This window comes from Lytechinus variegatus, chromosome 3 (assembly GCF_018143015.1).
Source record: "Lytechinus variegatus isolate NC3 chromosome 3, Lvar_3.0, whole genome shotgun sequence".
NCBI lineage: Eukaryota > Metazoa > Echinodermata > Echinoidea > Temnopleuroida > Toxopneustidae > Lytechinus > Lytechinus variegatus.
In genome coordinates this window covers 39,925,953-39,944,096 of record NC_054742.1, presented here as the reverse complement: position 1 = coordinate 39,944,096, position 18,144 = coordinate 39,925,953, and the positions used below count along the sequence as shown (strand labels likewise).

At 34.7% G+C, this 18,144-nt stretch overlaps 1 protein-coding gene across 1 annotated transcript in view; it reads right to left on the bottom strand.

Moving 5' to 3' along the window:
- Positions 1–18,144, bottom strand: part of LOC121410999 (A disintegrin and metalloproteinase with thrombospondin motifs 9-like) — a 136,737-nt gene that overhangs the window by 47,317 nt on the left and 71,276 nt on the right. Inside the window, exons 8-12 of the mRNA XM_041603454.1 lie at positions 17,331–17,469; positions 6,570–6,677; positions 5,135–5,344; positions 4,672–4,789; positions 646–782 (exon numbers count right to left, since the gene is read on the bottom strand). Of these exons, the coding sequence (XP_041459388.1) occupies positions 646–782; positions 4,672–4,789; positions 5,135–5,344; positions 6,570–6,677; positions 17,331–17,469 (712 nt within the window). The remainder of the gene's footprint in view (positions 1–645; positions 783–4,671; positions 4,790–5,134; positions 5,345–6,569; positions 6,678–17,330; positions 17,470–18,144) is intronic.

Below are 18,144 nucleotides of genomic sequence, written 5' to 3'. Positions count from 1 at the left end.
ACATATTCTGAAGTCAGGTTTAACTTAGACCATGGTCTAACTCTGTGCTAAAATTAAGGGGAGCCAAAAACTAAAAAAAGTCTGCTTATATTGTATATTTCTTGTATTTACAATTTTGTTTCCCTTTGTTTTTCATGATGAAGAAAACATTTCAGTTTTCATTATGAGACAGTTACAACATGTACTAACAGAGATTTGTGCCCCAATTGGCTCTCCATAGTTAAACTACAACTTTAAACCCGAGTTTGGAATATGGGCCATAGAGTTTGTATACAAATTATAATTGTTGTTTTAATATCATTAAAATTCAAATAGAACATTAAAGCATTTAATGCATGTTCATAAAATAAAACACTGTTCTGTAATGTTAATTGGTTTTATCTTTCTTTGTTTTTCTTCATATAAAGACATATATGTACTTTATGAGATCTCATGATACCATTATTATTGTAATTACTCATCAACATTTATTATCAAAATACATTTTTAAGGTTAACTAGTGCCTCAGATAAAACCAGAGAAACATCTGGATGACATACAGAGTTGGTGGAAATCAAGATCCTTTATTGTTACCTTGTATGTCAGTTAAGTAGGAAAGTAAATAAAGAAAGAAAGTAAGAGTAAACAAACATAAATAAAACTTACCCTACATTGTCCTTGCACACATATATCATCTGTATCAGGATCACATTTAGTCCCATCTATAACCTTTTTCTTTAGTTCATAGTATGCACTGGATTGGCTCACTCGACAATAAAGTTTACACCTGTCATGGAGTTGAACTACAAACAAAAGAAAAAAACAAGAATACATGATTTGATAAATTTGATGACATGTTATTCTTAATCAATATAATATGATGGTGTAAGAATAACAACTCTGGGTACAAAAGAGACATATCAAATAGGGAACAATTAGGGAACAAAACATATAGAAAATCTTGCATTTTGATTCTGTGGAATTATTTCGATTTTGATTGTTATGGACAGAAAAGGGGTAAAAGGCACCCACAAGAACAATATGTTTCCTAGAGTACCCAGTCATGGTATTGAATTTTTATATCTCGCAGCAAAGGGGCATAAAATTTTAACCATAAAAAAAACGAAATATCCTACTGGAACAAAAAAATCAGAAAAATAGAAACCATTTTGCAGCATATGAAACTTGTCTTTGGCACTCTATTCAATTCATGTCTACATCACTTTTACGATGACCTTCGTGACCTTAACCAAAGGTCACAAACAATCTAAATTGTTCTCTTGAGCAGCAGCATTGGATGTTTCTGTCAACAAGGAAACTAAACAATTCTTGCAATATGACTAGCTTCCCCCTTTTTTTTCTATATTTGGTATGCCCACACATATTAAATAGTAAACAAATGCAGCAAACTATGAAAATCAGTGACTTTTACAAAGGACCCTTGGTACAAATAACCCATTACAAAAGACACCTGTTCAGTTTAAGTTCATATTGAATTACGGGTGCATTCAGACAGCTTTATAAAGAGAGTGTACAGTCTGACAAATCCATGCTGCTTTCTCTTGTGGTTTCTGATTTATAGAAATTCTGCTAGGCTTCAGTTCCTTTCTTTTTATCCATACTCCCTTTCAAGTTCTCTGATTTATCACTTTTATTACTGAGTTTGCTCATTTATTTGGTTTGTTCATTTAATAAAACTTCATATTAGAGGCTTTATGAACAGGTTAATAGTTTTTTTTCTTAAATTTTCTTGCAATTAGTCTAATTTCATTGACATCCCATCCATGTTTGATACAACTTAGGGTTCGAGTCAAACAGTTATCTTCTTTAAAATCACTTTATATTCTGCATCAACCAAGGATATACTTATACAATTTTTAGAATAGATCTCTGGAGCCCTAAATACTTTGTTTAAAATCAACTGGCATTACAAAAATCAATTAATTGACCATTCTCTTATTTAATCTAAAGAGATATGCTTATCCACATGCATGTATTCCTGATCACTTTACATACTCCTCTTTCCATCCGACTGATCAACAAGTGTGAAAAGCCTCATCAGACATGCCACACAAGACCTGCTCCTGATTCTACAGTTCAACAGCCCCCACAGGATGGAAGAAAACAAGTCTACTTGAAGTAAAAACTATTCTTGAGAAGGTGAAGATGTTGATGCCAAGGTTTAATGACATGTAACACATGTTTTCCTCTACTGTTTCATCGACTGGGGCCTCCCTCATTGTGTATATACTCAATGATTCCTATTCCCATAATGCTCTTTGACTTCCCAATTCCATTTTCGGTTTCTTGTCTTCAATGATTTGAAGGACTTTTCTTTGGTGTGTAGGTAGCTGACTGTCTTGGGGGAAATAATATGGAAGCTCCCGCAATGTGACAATACCATGTTAAGGTGGAAAACATTAAATTTCAGTATAATGACGTGGGCGAAATGTGCTGATGAAGGACTAACAGTCCTACATGAATTTTATCAATTCATTTTTCTTGACGAATAACAGGTGTTCCTTTCTTGATTAGCTCTCAAATTCACTTAAGTGTCACAAAGGCATTAATGCTATGTTCACTAAACCTTTTGGGGGTTATGAGTCATGTAGGTTTCAAAATAGCTATATTAAGGAAAACATTTGTTGCTCAGATGGGGCAGGAATCATGAATCATCTCATTTTTAGTGTCCTGTGATTATTTAAAATCAATTGTAATTATAAAGTCTCTCTTAACTCCTATCTGTTAAATTAGATCTTTCTGATCAATATCAAAGTTGATTTCAATCATTTACCACCCTTGCGAGGCATAAGACTGTATACATTCATGAGACTGTTAATCAAACCATTTTTCACAAATTGTCTTCTCAACAAGGAAGAACTATACCCCTCGCCTTGATACTCTGTACCATCACTGTATTCACACCCAAGCCTGACTAATCCCTGACACAGTAAGCAATTAAGTGCCAAGGATAATATGACAGGAAAAATTGATCACCAAAACCATTTTAGGCAACTTAATCTTTGCTCTTAGTCGACAGTGTCAAGACCAATCTCCTTTGATACTGTAAGTACTACAGAACTGATAACATTAATCTGTCCTTTTTGAAGTGCTATCATGACTAGGCTGTCTAGATCCATTTATCCTAAATGATGCTTCACTCTCCTCATTAAAGCAAAAGTAGAGAAATTCCACCGAGCTTTAATTTTGAAAGATGCTTTCTCATATCATTGTAGATCTAGATCTTGTAAGTTATGATTATGCAAGCCAAAACCTTGTGAAATAATACTAATTAAAGCTAACTGCAAAGACGTCTGAAAATCACAAAATCAGTAAATGCGCTTCGGTATAAGAGTATTTTGATGTGAGAGAAATATCCTGTCTAGTGGGAGAATATGATTTTTTTACCAATTGCTGAGCGATTAACCTTTTTCTCTATGAATCATCTAGCACATAATTTTTCCATCTACATCCAAGCTATAATTTTGTGATCATTACCACTACTGGAATTTAAGACAGGTCTATGATGTCATAACTTCATATGGCATCAGAAGTACTCCTTTAGAAATTTGATTAATTGATGGAATTATCAAAAATATGAATCATTATCATTTTTCTTTTCCTTCAACATGATTTTTTTCAAAAGAAACTTATAATGCTATTACTGAACCATTCCCAGGGTGATGTGAAGTAGTTCAAGAGAGTAAAGAAAGAAACTTGACATCACTGAACTCAGTAACATTACAGTGTAATGTTATTTCACTAAACCCTGTATTTTGTTAAATTTATCATAACATATCCTGTATGTGAATAAACTTCCTCCACTTCAGAGAGACTAAAAACAGCATTTTCTCAGTCCAAACAGGCAGTGGAGCATTTCAATACTGGGGCATGTTGTCCTGCCGATGGCAAAGGAAGGGGATAAAGATAATATGTCCACAGCAGAACATTCACAACACATAACCTGTCAATCAATCATACCCAATTATGAGTGATCTCCGAAAATCATAAACGTTTCCTGAGAAAAAGAGCCAATCGCACCCTGACAAAATGTGTCATTGTCCTTGAGATTGTTACTGAGGATCATCTCTAACGAAATATGAAAACATTGCCGTCATACTAGGAAGGGGCCTAGCTCTCCTTTAAAAGGCTTGGTGAGTTAGCAGAAACTGTTCTCTGATCTACATCATTCATATCGCTTTAGTAATGAAATAGTCACCAAATTAACTTTTTGTCTAAACCAACACAAATTGGACACAATGTTGAATGAAAGGTAAAAACATATCTCTGAATAACTTTCTCAAAACATGAAGATCTTCTTCATTCTATTCTTAAAGATTTCCTTAATCCCATTGAATATGAATACATTTCAAATTTTCTAATGGTTTTCAGTCCATGTAAAAATGAACATCATTGTGCTAACATCTACAAATATCATACCCAAGAAAGGAAAAATGCTCTGTAATTCCACTTGATTATACATTATATAATTCCCACAGTTTTGTCAAAGCTTTACTGTGAACATGAGTCACTGAGGCATACTGAATTACTGGAAGTTAATAAAACCCCATGGCAAATTAACAGAATGAGAGCATACCATATAGCCCATTTAACATCACTTTCAGTGACTACCTTTATTTTCATGATTGTTTCAGTTTTAATTCACAAGAAATAGTTGATTCAAGCTTTTACCTCCTTCATATTTAGGTACCCATCTGACATTGGGAGGAACACCACTGATAGGAGGATTACGACCATTGAACTCTGAACATTGCTTCTCTCGGAAATCTTGGGAACCTTCTGGACAATCCTAAAAAGGGGGAAAATCATGGAACGAAAAGTAAATATATAATATCACTAAAATATATACAGAAAAAACATGAAATACATAAAAACTATAGCTAAATTAGTTTTAATATTCAAAAGATTTAAATAGCTGCCCCTTCATTCTTTGTCACTGTTGAACAGTCACTGAGTAATGCTAATATCATCCTAAAAAGCAATGCCATAGCAAATGAAATTGTGACAAAGTATGGATCTTTATTCTTAGATATGTCACTCAATACATGAGAGACAATTAAAATGAAATTTTTGGTGATCATCTTTCGTCAAAGTCTGTCTTCCATATTCTGTATGAATTCCTTGAACCATATACCTGTGTGTTACAAGACCTGAACCGTAGCCTTCGTCCAATGCAGTATTTCCCTCCATTAGCTGGGGCAGGGTTATCACAATTCCTCATGGCCTCTTTGACCCCGCCTCCACAAGTCCTGGAGCACTCGCTATACTCGCCCCACTTGCCCCACTGGCCATCCACTATCTCTGTGTATTGATCCCTCTCTCGACACTCACCATGGGTGCACCACTGTAAGATTTTTAAAAGAAGGGTTACAAAGATGACTTTTATTCAGTTTCTAATTCTAGTTCTCAATGGTTATGAAATAAATCATTTAAATGTCATAGAATACATCATATAAACTACTTATTTGTATAAATGACAAATAAGATATCATATCATCAAGTTCACAACATGAAATAGTCTTTGCCATGGAAGAAGAAGGGGGATACCATGAATAGAGACAAATGAAAAGACAGGGGTAAAAGAAATTCCTTTGGAGGGGATGGGCGGGGGGGGGGGGAGGGGTAAGTCATGTAACCCCAAATATTTTGTACTAAACAAGATTAAAACCCGGTTAACATTACTTTGAATTCTTTTTAATTGTACCATTCCAACTGAACTGTTGGTACAGCTTCAATTCTTCTTGTATAAATTTGATAGATTGTGATGACATGTAGTGTCATCACAGCTCTGATAAACTAAAGACACTGTAATTTGGTCCTTATAGTAGAATCATTACCTGACCCTTCAACAACAACCATCTATGTATTAAACATTACTAAACATGGTTACACAAGTATAAATAATGTTTGACATGTCTAGACCAACAGTTCTCACACTGTTTCACATTGCTACATTTGAACCCTGCACAAGGTCAAAGGTTAAATCAAGAGTCAATATCCCCATGAGCCTGAGATGGTCACAGCTGATTTGACATAGACAATTCCTCCTCTATCTTCTGAAGACATTGATCCAGGAGTGAAGAAGTCCCCTTAGGAGCATGCTTTCGACTATTAAGTGATGAGCCTATTTGATGGCAAATTAACATTCTCACTGTTTTAATGGTATCTTCATCATCCATTTAAAATGGTAATGGAATACCGGAGGGCACTAACATCATGAGTGACTGATTTGGTGGGTTACCATGGACATACAGTAAAGCATTCCATATTCCTGTGCTTCCTAGAGATGTGGAAACATTTTATCTAAATTCAATCTTAATTGATTTGACTGATAGCACCAAGAACCATTCTATAAATTGATACAGACCATTTTTTTTTTATTTTAAAATAAATTTAGTACCATCAAATTAATATGAAAACCAACATTTCTGAAACAATCTCCTTCCTACACTCTGTTACCAAAAAGTAACCAATTAATTTCTAAATATTATTTTTATCCATCAGGTTTAGTTTTTAATGTCACATCTGAGGTTGATCCATATGAATTCTATTAGTATGTTCACACTTACATGATGGCTGCCACAAGGTGTACCATCTGCCCATGGCATGTGCTGTGTTCGGCACCCAGTCTGAACACCTCTTGAGTATCCAGTACACCATAACCTCTTACATGTTCTCTGAAATTCAAATAAAGAAAGTGCATAGAGTAAGAATAATATCATAGTTGATGTCTTGCTCTAACCAGGGCTCCACACTCACCCAATTTTTTTTTCTACAGGTCAAACCTGTTTGTCAGGCCAGTAGATAACCAGTTTTTCATCTTTTACTGGCCCGAACCTAAAATTTACTGGCCCCCACCCAAAAAAAAATAGAGAGAAAAAAAAAAGTCTTGAGTTTATTTTGCCGTCTTTTATTGCTTATATTGCCCCCCCCCCCAAAAAAAAACAAACAAACAAAAAAAAACAGTACACACAACATAATCCATGAGAGCCATTTCTCAATTTTGGATAGCCATTTTTAAGATACCAGAGCCATTTTCGTAATTTACAAAATAGGAGAAAATATCACTTATATCAGTTAGATTATGACTAGAGTATGATCACATGTCTCAAGATTGTGTGAATGATTAGTTCTATCTGGTTTTAAATCACTGTACGTGTAGTTTACAATGAAAATGTCTCTCAGTAGAAAATTAAGATTTTTTTCCCTTCCCCTTGATACTTTCCATTATCTTTATTTTGTAGTCGATCCAGAATGCGAAAGTGAATTACTGTGTAGAGATCCAACCATCTTTGCTTTCAACACAAGTCATTACAAACATTGCTTTCCCAAATTTGACTGTCAGCTCACAAAATTGGGTGAATTACAGTCCTGCCAAAGATAAATACCAAGAAATTGGGTCTGATATAGACCAGCATTGTCTTGGGGTAAATAGGACCTAAAGTGCTTCTATCATTACTGTCAATTCAAGTTTCAGGATTCTTCTTTTGAAAAACTCCACATTGCATCAGCAGGGATAGGGACATCTTCTTAAGAATGGAAGAAAAATGGATGCCAAACTTGGCCAGATGTCATTTCTGATGCCTCAGGCTGAGTGAGATTGATTAATGCGCCATTTACTCTGCTATAATTTGGAAATATTAGCCATCGTTTCTTTAAGTTTTCCCATTTTCCAGGAGAGTGACAGTGAATTGGAGAAAGCAACCAAGATCCTGGGGCGGTATTCTGAAAACGTTCTTATCTTAATTTTGTTCTTATCTACGTCACTTTCTTAAATTGGTATTCTGAAAACGTTCTTATCTTTTTCTTATCTTTTGTTCTTATCTTTGTTCTTATCTTGCTCTCCACCCCCAATGCTGAGCGCGTAAATTTACCACTCGCGCATATAATACAAAAGTGCGCTAAAAAGATAAGAACAAAATCAAGATAAGTGGTATTCTGAAAACGTTCTTATCTTTTTTCTTTCTTATCTTTCACGGTATTTAAGATAATATTTAAGATAGCTAGAGGGTTATCACATCTCACGATGTCTGCGTTTTTTCTTGCTCAAAATCGATGGCCACTAGTAGTAATAAGTACCCACAAGTATTACTCCCACCATTTCTTTCATTCACCCTTTATTTTGCCCGTCTATTTTTTCTATCCTTTTTCTTTTTTTCTTCCTTTCTATCTGCATGTCTTTCTTCTTTTATTTAATTCTTCATTTATATCTTTTCTTTTGTTCTGTTTAAATCTTTTATTTTTTTCTTTTGCTTTGTTTCATTTATACTTCATCTTTCTTCCATTTTTATTTTCCCTTTTCGTTTTATCCCTTTCTTATTTCTTTATAGCTACTGAGTCTTTATTTCTTATTTTCCCCCTTTTCTCTTCCTTTTCTTTCTTTCTACCTTCACTTTTTTGTCATCTTTATATTTTTCTTCCTTATTTTTTCGTCCATTCTTTCGTTTTTATATGTGCTTTTCCTTTTTTGTTTCTTTCTTCCTTCACTTTTTTGTAATCTTTTTATTTTTCTTCCTTATTTTTTCTTCAATTCTTTCGTTTTTATATATGCTTTTCCTTTTTTAATCATTCATTTTATTTTTCCCCCTTTTGCTTCCTTCCCTTTAATAATTCTTAATTTTTCTTTCTAAATTTATTTTATTTCTGCTTTCTGAAATTTTTGTGTCTTTTTTTACTTTCTTTTTTTTTTCTTTATTTCGTCGCTCATTCTTTTTTCGTTCATTCTTTATTTACCCTTTTTCTTTACTTTGTTTCTTCTCTCTGTCTTTCTTCTCTTAACTCTTTATTTTCCCTTTTCGTTTTTTTTCTTTTTCTTTCTTTCTTTCTTTGAATTTACCTTTCTTTCCTTTATCTTTTTGTAGTCTTCATGTTTGCGTTAATTTTCCTTTCATTTTTTCTCTCTCAATTTTATTTCTTTGTTTCATTTCCCTTTTTTTTCTCTTCCTTCACTTTTTACATTTTATTCCCTTTTTCTCCTTTTTTTTCTTTCTAACTTTCTTTTATTCGCTTTTAGACTATTTTCTTTTTCGGTTCCATGTTACTTTTTTTAATCTTTTTAGTTTGACCTTTTTCTTTTGTGTGTGTGTTCCTTTTAGTTTCTTTCTTTTCTTTTTCTTTTTGTTCCTTCACTTTATCATTGATAATTGTTTTATTTCTTTCATCCTTTTCCTTCTTTTATTTATTTTATTTTTCTTTCTTTTTTATTTTTAAGTCCTTTTTGCTTGCTTTCTTTCGTTTACTCTTTATTTTTCATTATTTTCTGCTTTGTTCCTTTCATCTTTTTTTCTGCTTCATTCTGACCCTTTTCTGTCTTCTTACTTTAATACCTACTTACTTTCTTTCTTCATATTTTATTCTTTATTCGTACCTGCTTTATTTACTTTTTTCTTTCTTTATTTTGTGCACGTGGACGTCTCGAAATAATAAAATCAGTCATTGCGTATAAAATGCCTATTTCGCGCAATGCGCCAGAAACAGTGTACGCGCAGCGCCCATGATATTCTCTTCACATAAGGTACGCTTCTATTGGTTAAACTGCCAATATAACGCGCATTTTGATTGGTAAAATCTTAAAAAATGGGCGTGTTGGAGATAAGAAGGGGGCAGTCCTTACAGAGATAAGAACGCGTTAAGAAGATTTTCAGAATACCGATTTGCAATGATTTTAGCGTCTTCTTATCTCAGTGAGATAAGATAAAAGATAAGAACAAAGATAAGAACGTTTTCAGAATACCACCCCTGGAGATTACAAGAGTGCCAAAAGGTCAATGACCTCAAGCCAATCAGGTCCCTCCTGAATTGTGGGTAAGGTCAACCTAAGGTCATCTAATCACTTGTTACCCACAATTCCTGTGTGTATTGGAAAATTGTTGCAGCAATTTGCACATTTCCTGAGCCAGAGTCATATTTTTGGAGGAAAGGGGAAAAGATTGATATTTAGGTAGACTTCCATCAACTGATTTTTATTTTAGTTGCTCAAAGAAGTTTCATAAATGGAATGTATATTACAGTATACAGAAACAATTGAACATTTAATCCTAAAACTCAATCAATTTCATTAATATTTCATCAAACCATGCTACTTTTCTGGCTAAATTTGATCTTTATTATAGATTTTGATTTTTAAAAGGTTTAGTCCTTCTTCAGAAATGTCAACCTAGTTCTAGAACAAGAGACAATAACCCTGAATTCGTGTAGTTTTAATAAACACAGATGTCTCACACAAAGATCTTAAACCATGAGATGAAAGCCATTTTAAACTACAAGAAAACAGTGGGACAGAGTTTCATCATGCACCAGCATTCTTCATTTCTTGATGTTCTTCTTCATCTTAGGTCTTCAGAACATGTTAAGTATGTGAAATATAAACTTAATGTGAAAATCTGAAAACAGATTAGTCTCCAAAAAACAAGCAGACAAGCACTTTAGATCTCTGGATCAACATCTATTCCTCACCCACCATTGGAGAATAGAAAGTAGATTAGGTGTAAACAATGTCTTCCCATCTCACATTACTAAAGAGGAAAATGTTGTAGTGACTCACTCATAGATAGTGAAACATAAGATCAAGTGATGATTACTTTCCTATCACATTCAAGAGATTGATTGTCTTGGTTTCCATGGCAACAATGTTATGAACACCCTCACTTCCCTTACTCCTTGAAGGTAGGATACCAAATGACAACAATCTTGAAAGAAAATTTAGAAGCATTTTGATGGATATAGGGACATTTCTTGCCCTATTGTTATTTTACCACAAAGTGACATGGAACAGAATCTCACTTTGGGGACAAGATAGATGTGTAATCTTCCAGTGTAATCATCCATTATCAGGTAGAAGCAAATTTGAAATATTAAAAAGTAACTTTTTTTCTCACATAAGAATGTAACACTTGAAAATAAAACCTTCCGGTTCATTCTTGATACTACATGTACCGGTATTTCATCATCTTGGGTGGAACAATTCACAATGATAAAAATGATTAAGGTGCTAGAAAAAAAGAAAGACAAAACATGTAACTTGAAGAACGATACATAAAAAAAAAAATAAGAGCAAGTTGGACAGAGCAAAAGAATAAGGAGAGTAAAGAGCGGTGGGAAGGGCGAGATGTGAAAAAGAAACATCCATCAAAATTAAATCACATCTATCGTAATTCCACTAGAAAATAAAGGGTGGGTAATTATTATCAATTACTACATGAACAAAATGTGTCATTTTAGGTACAGGGGAAGAAAAATTGGGCACTTAGTAAGCTAATCATTACCAACCAAGCAAAACCACATAACAATCGGCATTAATCATTCAAAAAGAAAAGCACAAATTCTCCATGGCACAAACAGTACTTTTACCATCAATTACCAATGAAAGGAGACATTTTATTGAGTGTTGTATTCTATAACTGTCAAATGGAACATAAGTAAATGTACAGCAATGGTTTCTGAGGGATCATTAGTACCTTGACAGGTCACTCCATCAAAGTTTGGGTTTTTTAAGAAGATTGGGGAAACTCCTCTCACTTGTACAGCATCTCAGTATGTGTTCCCACATTTTTTTAACGATAGAATCATATTCATGAATCGCAAATTAAAGCACAGACACAAACATGGCTAATACCCAGTTAGCATTCACATGAATTTTCATAAAAGCTGATTCTTCCTCATGCATTTCAACCCCAGCTGCTGCTCAATATGAAGCACAGTTAGACCTGCTAAGCATTGGTCAACTTGGAGTGAACGCCATGCATGTACAAACTGAAAGAAGGCCACTATAGTAATAACATTAATAATATCATATAAAAACTGAGATCTTTATTGTGTTCAAACTTTTAACAAATTTTAACAACTGTATTCCCACAAAATCTTGTAACAAATGGCAGATCTTTAATTTATTTAAAATTGCTTGAACATAGACAAATTTTTCTGAACATCTTTAAAAACATGGTTTGGTGTAAAATGGTGTAAATTGAATGCAACCATATACATTAAACTCCCAAGATTCCAAGAACAAAAATCCTATTCGACTTCATTTAATTGTGATGCCTACCTACCTGTCAAACCAACACCATTGTTTGATATGGAAAAGTTATCAATCAAAAAAGTTTTTGATGGAGCATTGTTTCATCCTTGTTTGATTCTTTCAGAGAACTTTGGGTGAGGGAGGGTTTACTGGAGGTCAAGGAATCCTAACTGAGATTGATTTATGTCATGAATGTACTTTTATGATGTAAATCAGCACTAAATATGTGAAATATAAAATGGAGATGGTTGTTGTAGAAGAAACATTTAATATATAGTTTGGCTATGATTAAACCATGGAGGTAACTTCTTTACCTCCATGATAAAAACTATTCTTTCTTTTTCTAACAGGTTGTGAATAAGTTGTGGTAGCTAAAGGATAAAATTTGTCTATAAATAGTTATAAATGGTCTCACATTATCTAGTTTCAATGAAAACATTAATCTGAGCCATCATTTGATAATATATTCATTTGTTTCATTTCTTATCTCTTTGTAAATCAGTATTGTTTAGATTCCAATTTGTTGTTTTATAAAATACATTTTTGTGTTGGAATATTGATATGTATAGGCCTATATTGTACAATGTATTCTCCAATAATTTCTGCAAGCAGTTTCCTCCACATTGTGCTCATGGATCTCCTACATTTGCAAGAAAAAAAGTTTCATTCTTTTATACAGCATCATCATCTCTGGTATGATACCTACATAGGCCTATACTTCATGTAGTTGAACTATTTTCAAACCAGATTCCTTCAACTAAATGTTACTTGTGTTTGAAATTAGAATCTAATATCATATATGTAGTCATTTTCATTCTTGCTGACAAAGGAGTTAAATATCAAAGCACCCATTATCCCACTTCAGGGTATATACACGGTCTGCAACATTTTTTTTTCATTTTGTCTTGCACACAAAACTGCTTAATCCAATTTCATTTGATCCACTTTCTTGTTTCTCCAACAAAAGAAAGAAAAAAGAAAACTGTGTTGAGCAATTACTAGAAAGTTGAATATTGCGACTGATTGAATCAAGTATGAATGTATAATGACATAACCTACATCGACAATGAAGAGAATTGGGTCTGACTCAAAAGGTACAACATTCAAGACCCTGAAGCAGTTTCAAGGGTTTACATTCTTCTGCTTCATTTCTCCATCTTTTCTCTGGCTTCCGCCTGGTCTGTTTCTTTCTACGGACCTACCAGATCTTAACCCCTCTTCTTGCCGCCATGTCAATATTTGGACAATCATGATAAAAGTCTCTCTGCATTTCATCAAACTGGATTTCATATCATGTCCAGTATTCATGTTTGTTTGAGGGAGATCCATGTGAGTATCCCGAGGTCATAAGAGCAAGCTGGAATGTGTGCATCAAATAATATTAAATATACAAGTAAGGTATGTACAAGATCATGGCCTTGAGGGATGTAGCGAGAACGTTTACAATTTCATAATTGATAGTTCTCTTGTAACAATAAAACATAAATTCATCTGTTCTGTTGCAAAATGCAGAAATCAATCTCATGATTGATTGTAAGGAATAAATTGACTTGAATATGATTGCAACTTTCATGAAAATTCCCTCTCAGACAGACTGATACTTCGCCTGCATTTAAGGTGACTAGTACAAGATGCAGGAAACCCCTGTCCTGTTTAATGCATTAAAAGCAGACTCCTAGTTTGGGGGGTCGTCATTGTTATTTCATCTGCAAATTTTCATGTGATCAATTGTGAAACTGATAGGAAATTGTCAAAATTTTGAACTAGGGATCAAAGGATGATCGCTGCAAGTTCACAGACTAAACTGTGACAGCAATATGTAAGGTGGTCTGTGAATACTAGTGCACTTTACTTGCATGCTTATTGCTTCCACTATGTAACCTGTGTTCATTGCTGATGTAACTGATGAACAATGAGTTATCACCTTGGCTGGGTGCTAGATAAATGATCTGAACCACATGGGGTTTGTTTAGGTAGTACCATACAAAGAGTCACCCATACTCCATAAAAGTCACATTAAATAAAAACAGAGATGAATAAATGAAAATATTAGCATAAATATGAGAAGGGGTATCAATCATAGGAGTTCCCCCCCCCCCCCCAACTTAGAGATACATTCATTCCTGCCACAAGCTCTACTTGAACTTTCTGTCCCTTGATAATGCAAACTTTCTTGCCTCATCTGCCTAAAAATTTGTATCATATCACCATCATCATCATCACCATCATCATCATCATCATCATCAACATCATCATCATCATCACCATCATCATCATCATCATCATCAACATCATCATCATCATCATCATCATCATCATCATCAACATCATCATCATCATCATCAACATCATCATCATCATCAACATCATCATCACCATCATCAATGTCATCATCACTTGTTTCATCTGAATGATCCAACACATCTTACGCCCCTGTCACATACTGGCATCTGACACCCTCAGAGAAATGAGTGTGTAAATTAATTCTCTAGCTGGTTTATATAGTAAGAAGGCTCTAGCCTTTTTTAAGTTTTTGACATGTTTAAAACCGATTTTACAGCATCTTACACTTAACCGTATGGCAATAACCTGAAGATGAAGGCAACTCCAGTATCTGACAGGATCTTAAGATAAAAACTTAACTTCATCCATAATGAGTGACATGATGTGTAAGCATCCCAATATTTTCACTTGAACTATCTCCATTATCAACTCTTCTCGACCTCCAGTTCTGTCACTCTATCCCCTTCCTTGTTACCCAATCTTCACTTTCCTTCCTTTTCCCCCTCATCCTTCCTCATCTTGTCTGTCTTCATCCCAATTCCATTGCACACAGTCCTACCTTCACCATTCCTTTCCTTCAAATCAAGACCCTTTTTTTTTTCAAAAAAGTCCCAGGATAGTTGAAGGCACACTTGACTGATGAACTATCCCATTATTACATTTGAGAAATGACGTCCATTAATCATCCACTCCCTGGCGAGACAATGTTTCCAACAAATCAAGGGCAACTTTTGCTAACCTTTGCCTCAACCCCCTCAGTATTATGTAAACTTTCAGTCATCAGATTGCACTTGGGTGCAAATTGATAGTTTTGACATTCAGTAATTGGGCAAACACTGCTGGGGTGATGCACATGACTTTTTAATGCACATGTTTTACGACATGCAGGCTGTATGACATGCATAGCTCAACAATTTAAAGAGAAAAGCTTCAGAAAGAATAGAAAGAATTTTCAGCATTCTGTCATGGAGGCACAAAAGATATCTTCAGTCCCCTTTTGCTTACAATAGTCAGATGAGTAAAAATGCTGTATAAAAAGATTTATTTTTACAAGAAACATAAATTTAAACAAAATATAATGACCTCTTCTCACCACAACAACCCCTCCCTAAAAAAGTTGTCAACCATTTTAAAATTGAAGTTCAACCTTGCACAACAATAAGGTAGTCCAACTTGAATTGCAGAACATAAAAATACATCTTCAAGAGTACAGAAGGCATCCCAGTAGAAAACTCATGTTACAATGATAAGCAGCTGGGTTGGTTCCTGATCAAAATGAAAATATTTCTAGGGACAGTGATTTTCCGTTTCAAAAAATTGCGTTTTCCGTTTCGGAAAATCTCAAATTCCGTTTCAGCATGTCCGAAAACGGAAATTCCGTCTCCCATAGACTTTGTACACACGGAAAGGTGACAATTCCGTTTACATATAATCACAACACGTACACTCGCACTGGTCGAAATTTGTATATATGCCACTGTACCAACAAGACAATAGAATCCGTTCTAATCGGATCTATGCGGGTACATTAAGTATTTTTCAAAGCACATTTAGCATGCATACATCCTCACCTTTCACATTATTAGCATTTTTTTAGGTGAACTGAAATTTCATCGATAATTTTAGGGTTTTTTGGACTTCGTTATCATCAGTCAACGACTTTTGCCAATCCGCCATCTTGAATTTTAAGACCATGATATCATGATGTTACGTCTTCGAACGTAGAGGGCAGCAACACACGACCGTGTTGTTGGAACGATACGAGTGCATATGAAGCCCAACCCGGCCGGCAGCCGGGTACGGGCGCTGGGCCGGGGTAGAATCGAGTGTGCTGATGTCGATTGCTGTCACGATGTGTGAATTGTCATGATTGTAGCGAAGTCAGATCATGTTTTCTGGGGTTTTGTGGCCATTTAATATTCTCATTTTGTTGTGATTTTGGAGTAATTTCTGTTGCTATTCTGTGTATTTTGAGGGAAAATATGTTTTCCGTGATTTTCCGTTTGAAATGCCAATTTCCGTTTCAAAAGGCCCTTTCCGTGAATTCCGTCTGTTTTCCGCGATCGCGGAAAATTACTGTCCCTATATTTCATTCATTCACTTCAAATCATTTTAATAAAAAGATCAAGCTGCAGTGGATGTGAGTTGCGAGGATGCCCAGAGCATGTAGAGAGGACAGCAGACGTTTAACAGATGATAATGTACATGGGACGTTTATTGCTCGTATATGTTGCGGATTAACATTGTGCACGGCAGAAAGTTTATCTGTACTAAAAGTTTTGGCAGCTCAAAACTTTTTGCGCGGATGAAATAACAGTGGACGGATGCTCAATGGATAAAACACATGAAGCACGTATGCAATGAGTACACCATGGATGCACAGCATTTCCCAACAGATGGCAAGATTTTTTTCCATTTTACATCCTCTACGCATCCATAAGTGCATTGGGACCGAACCTCAAAGGAGGTCAAAATGTTTTCCGTTTCTTGTCAAATTGTTTGAAAACCAAAGTCAAACTTTCCCTTTAACCATTTAACTACCTGCACATCTACCACTCACTGTGACTATTTGTTTTGGTTATGCCCAACATAAATGTCTTTCTTTGCATATTGAGATCAAGATGGAATTGACTATGTCATAAATCTCTTGGATACCAGGACTCATGCCTGGGAGCTCAGCTCACACTGTACAGTTCATCAGGGGAGAACTTAAACAGCCGCTGTGCCATGTCGCATACAGCTTGTTAGTAAGAGCAAGTTTCAATGCATCTGTTAAAAGATACTGAAATTCTGCACTATGATTGGCTAAAAGGAAATTCTATATAGATTTAAATCCATGATTAATTTGTACAAAACAAAGCCATCCAAAATTCCTAAGAATTACATATAAAAAATGTAAACTGTTGCTAATCCTGGTACGTATTACGTATTGAGTAATCATATATCTTATTGTTAATGCTATTAAAACGTTTTTGTTGAAGACGTCTTGGTACAATTGAGGTATCTCGCATCCTGTGCTTTCAATACTCACCATATAGGTGCACAGAGTTGATCCTGAGCCAAAGACCAGTTCACATTGCCGGGTAATATTGAACACCTCTCCAGGTAATCTAACAGGCAGTGGGCGGGCTCCTGTTGGTTTGTCCAATAAGCATTCACCATAGCCAAGACTGCAGATTTGAAAAGAAATGGATTGAGAAAGAAATAGTGGTGAAAAAACATTCAGATTACATGCAGACCTATATTACCTTGAGCACCACAATACATTCTTTCCATACCCCACTAACCCATTGTATTCTGAATCCAGTGGGCCAAGGGAATTAGATAATTTGTGGTCCACAGTTTCATGTTATAAACTAAACTCCTAAATTTGGATCTTAAGGATTCAAATCGTAATAAAATGAAACATTTACATTTACTGATTCAATTTAAGTCATATTTGACACTTCTTTTTTCTTGGAACCAGAATAATATTTAATACAATTACTATTCATAAAACACTACTCTATTCTCTGATAATAGCAGAAAGTTCATACTAGGCTGATGCATATAAGCCCAAATGTATCATATTCCCTGCCTGTAAATACAGGACTTTCAACCATATAACCTAGATGATGTGAAACTAGAGCAGTCAGCAAAATCTAATTTCAGCTCTGAAACAATCTTCAAATTATGTACTCTCAACTCCAGCCCACCTATACTGTAACCTATCACTTGTAATCACCATCAATCCATCACGCATTCAAGAATCCACTAACTCATCCCAATCATATTTTATCCATCACGATAGAAACAAAATTATTCTCCAAATGAGTTGCGCCAAGCACTAACTCCTTCCGTCATTG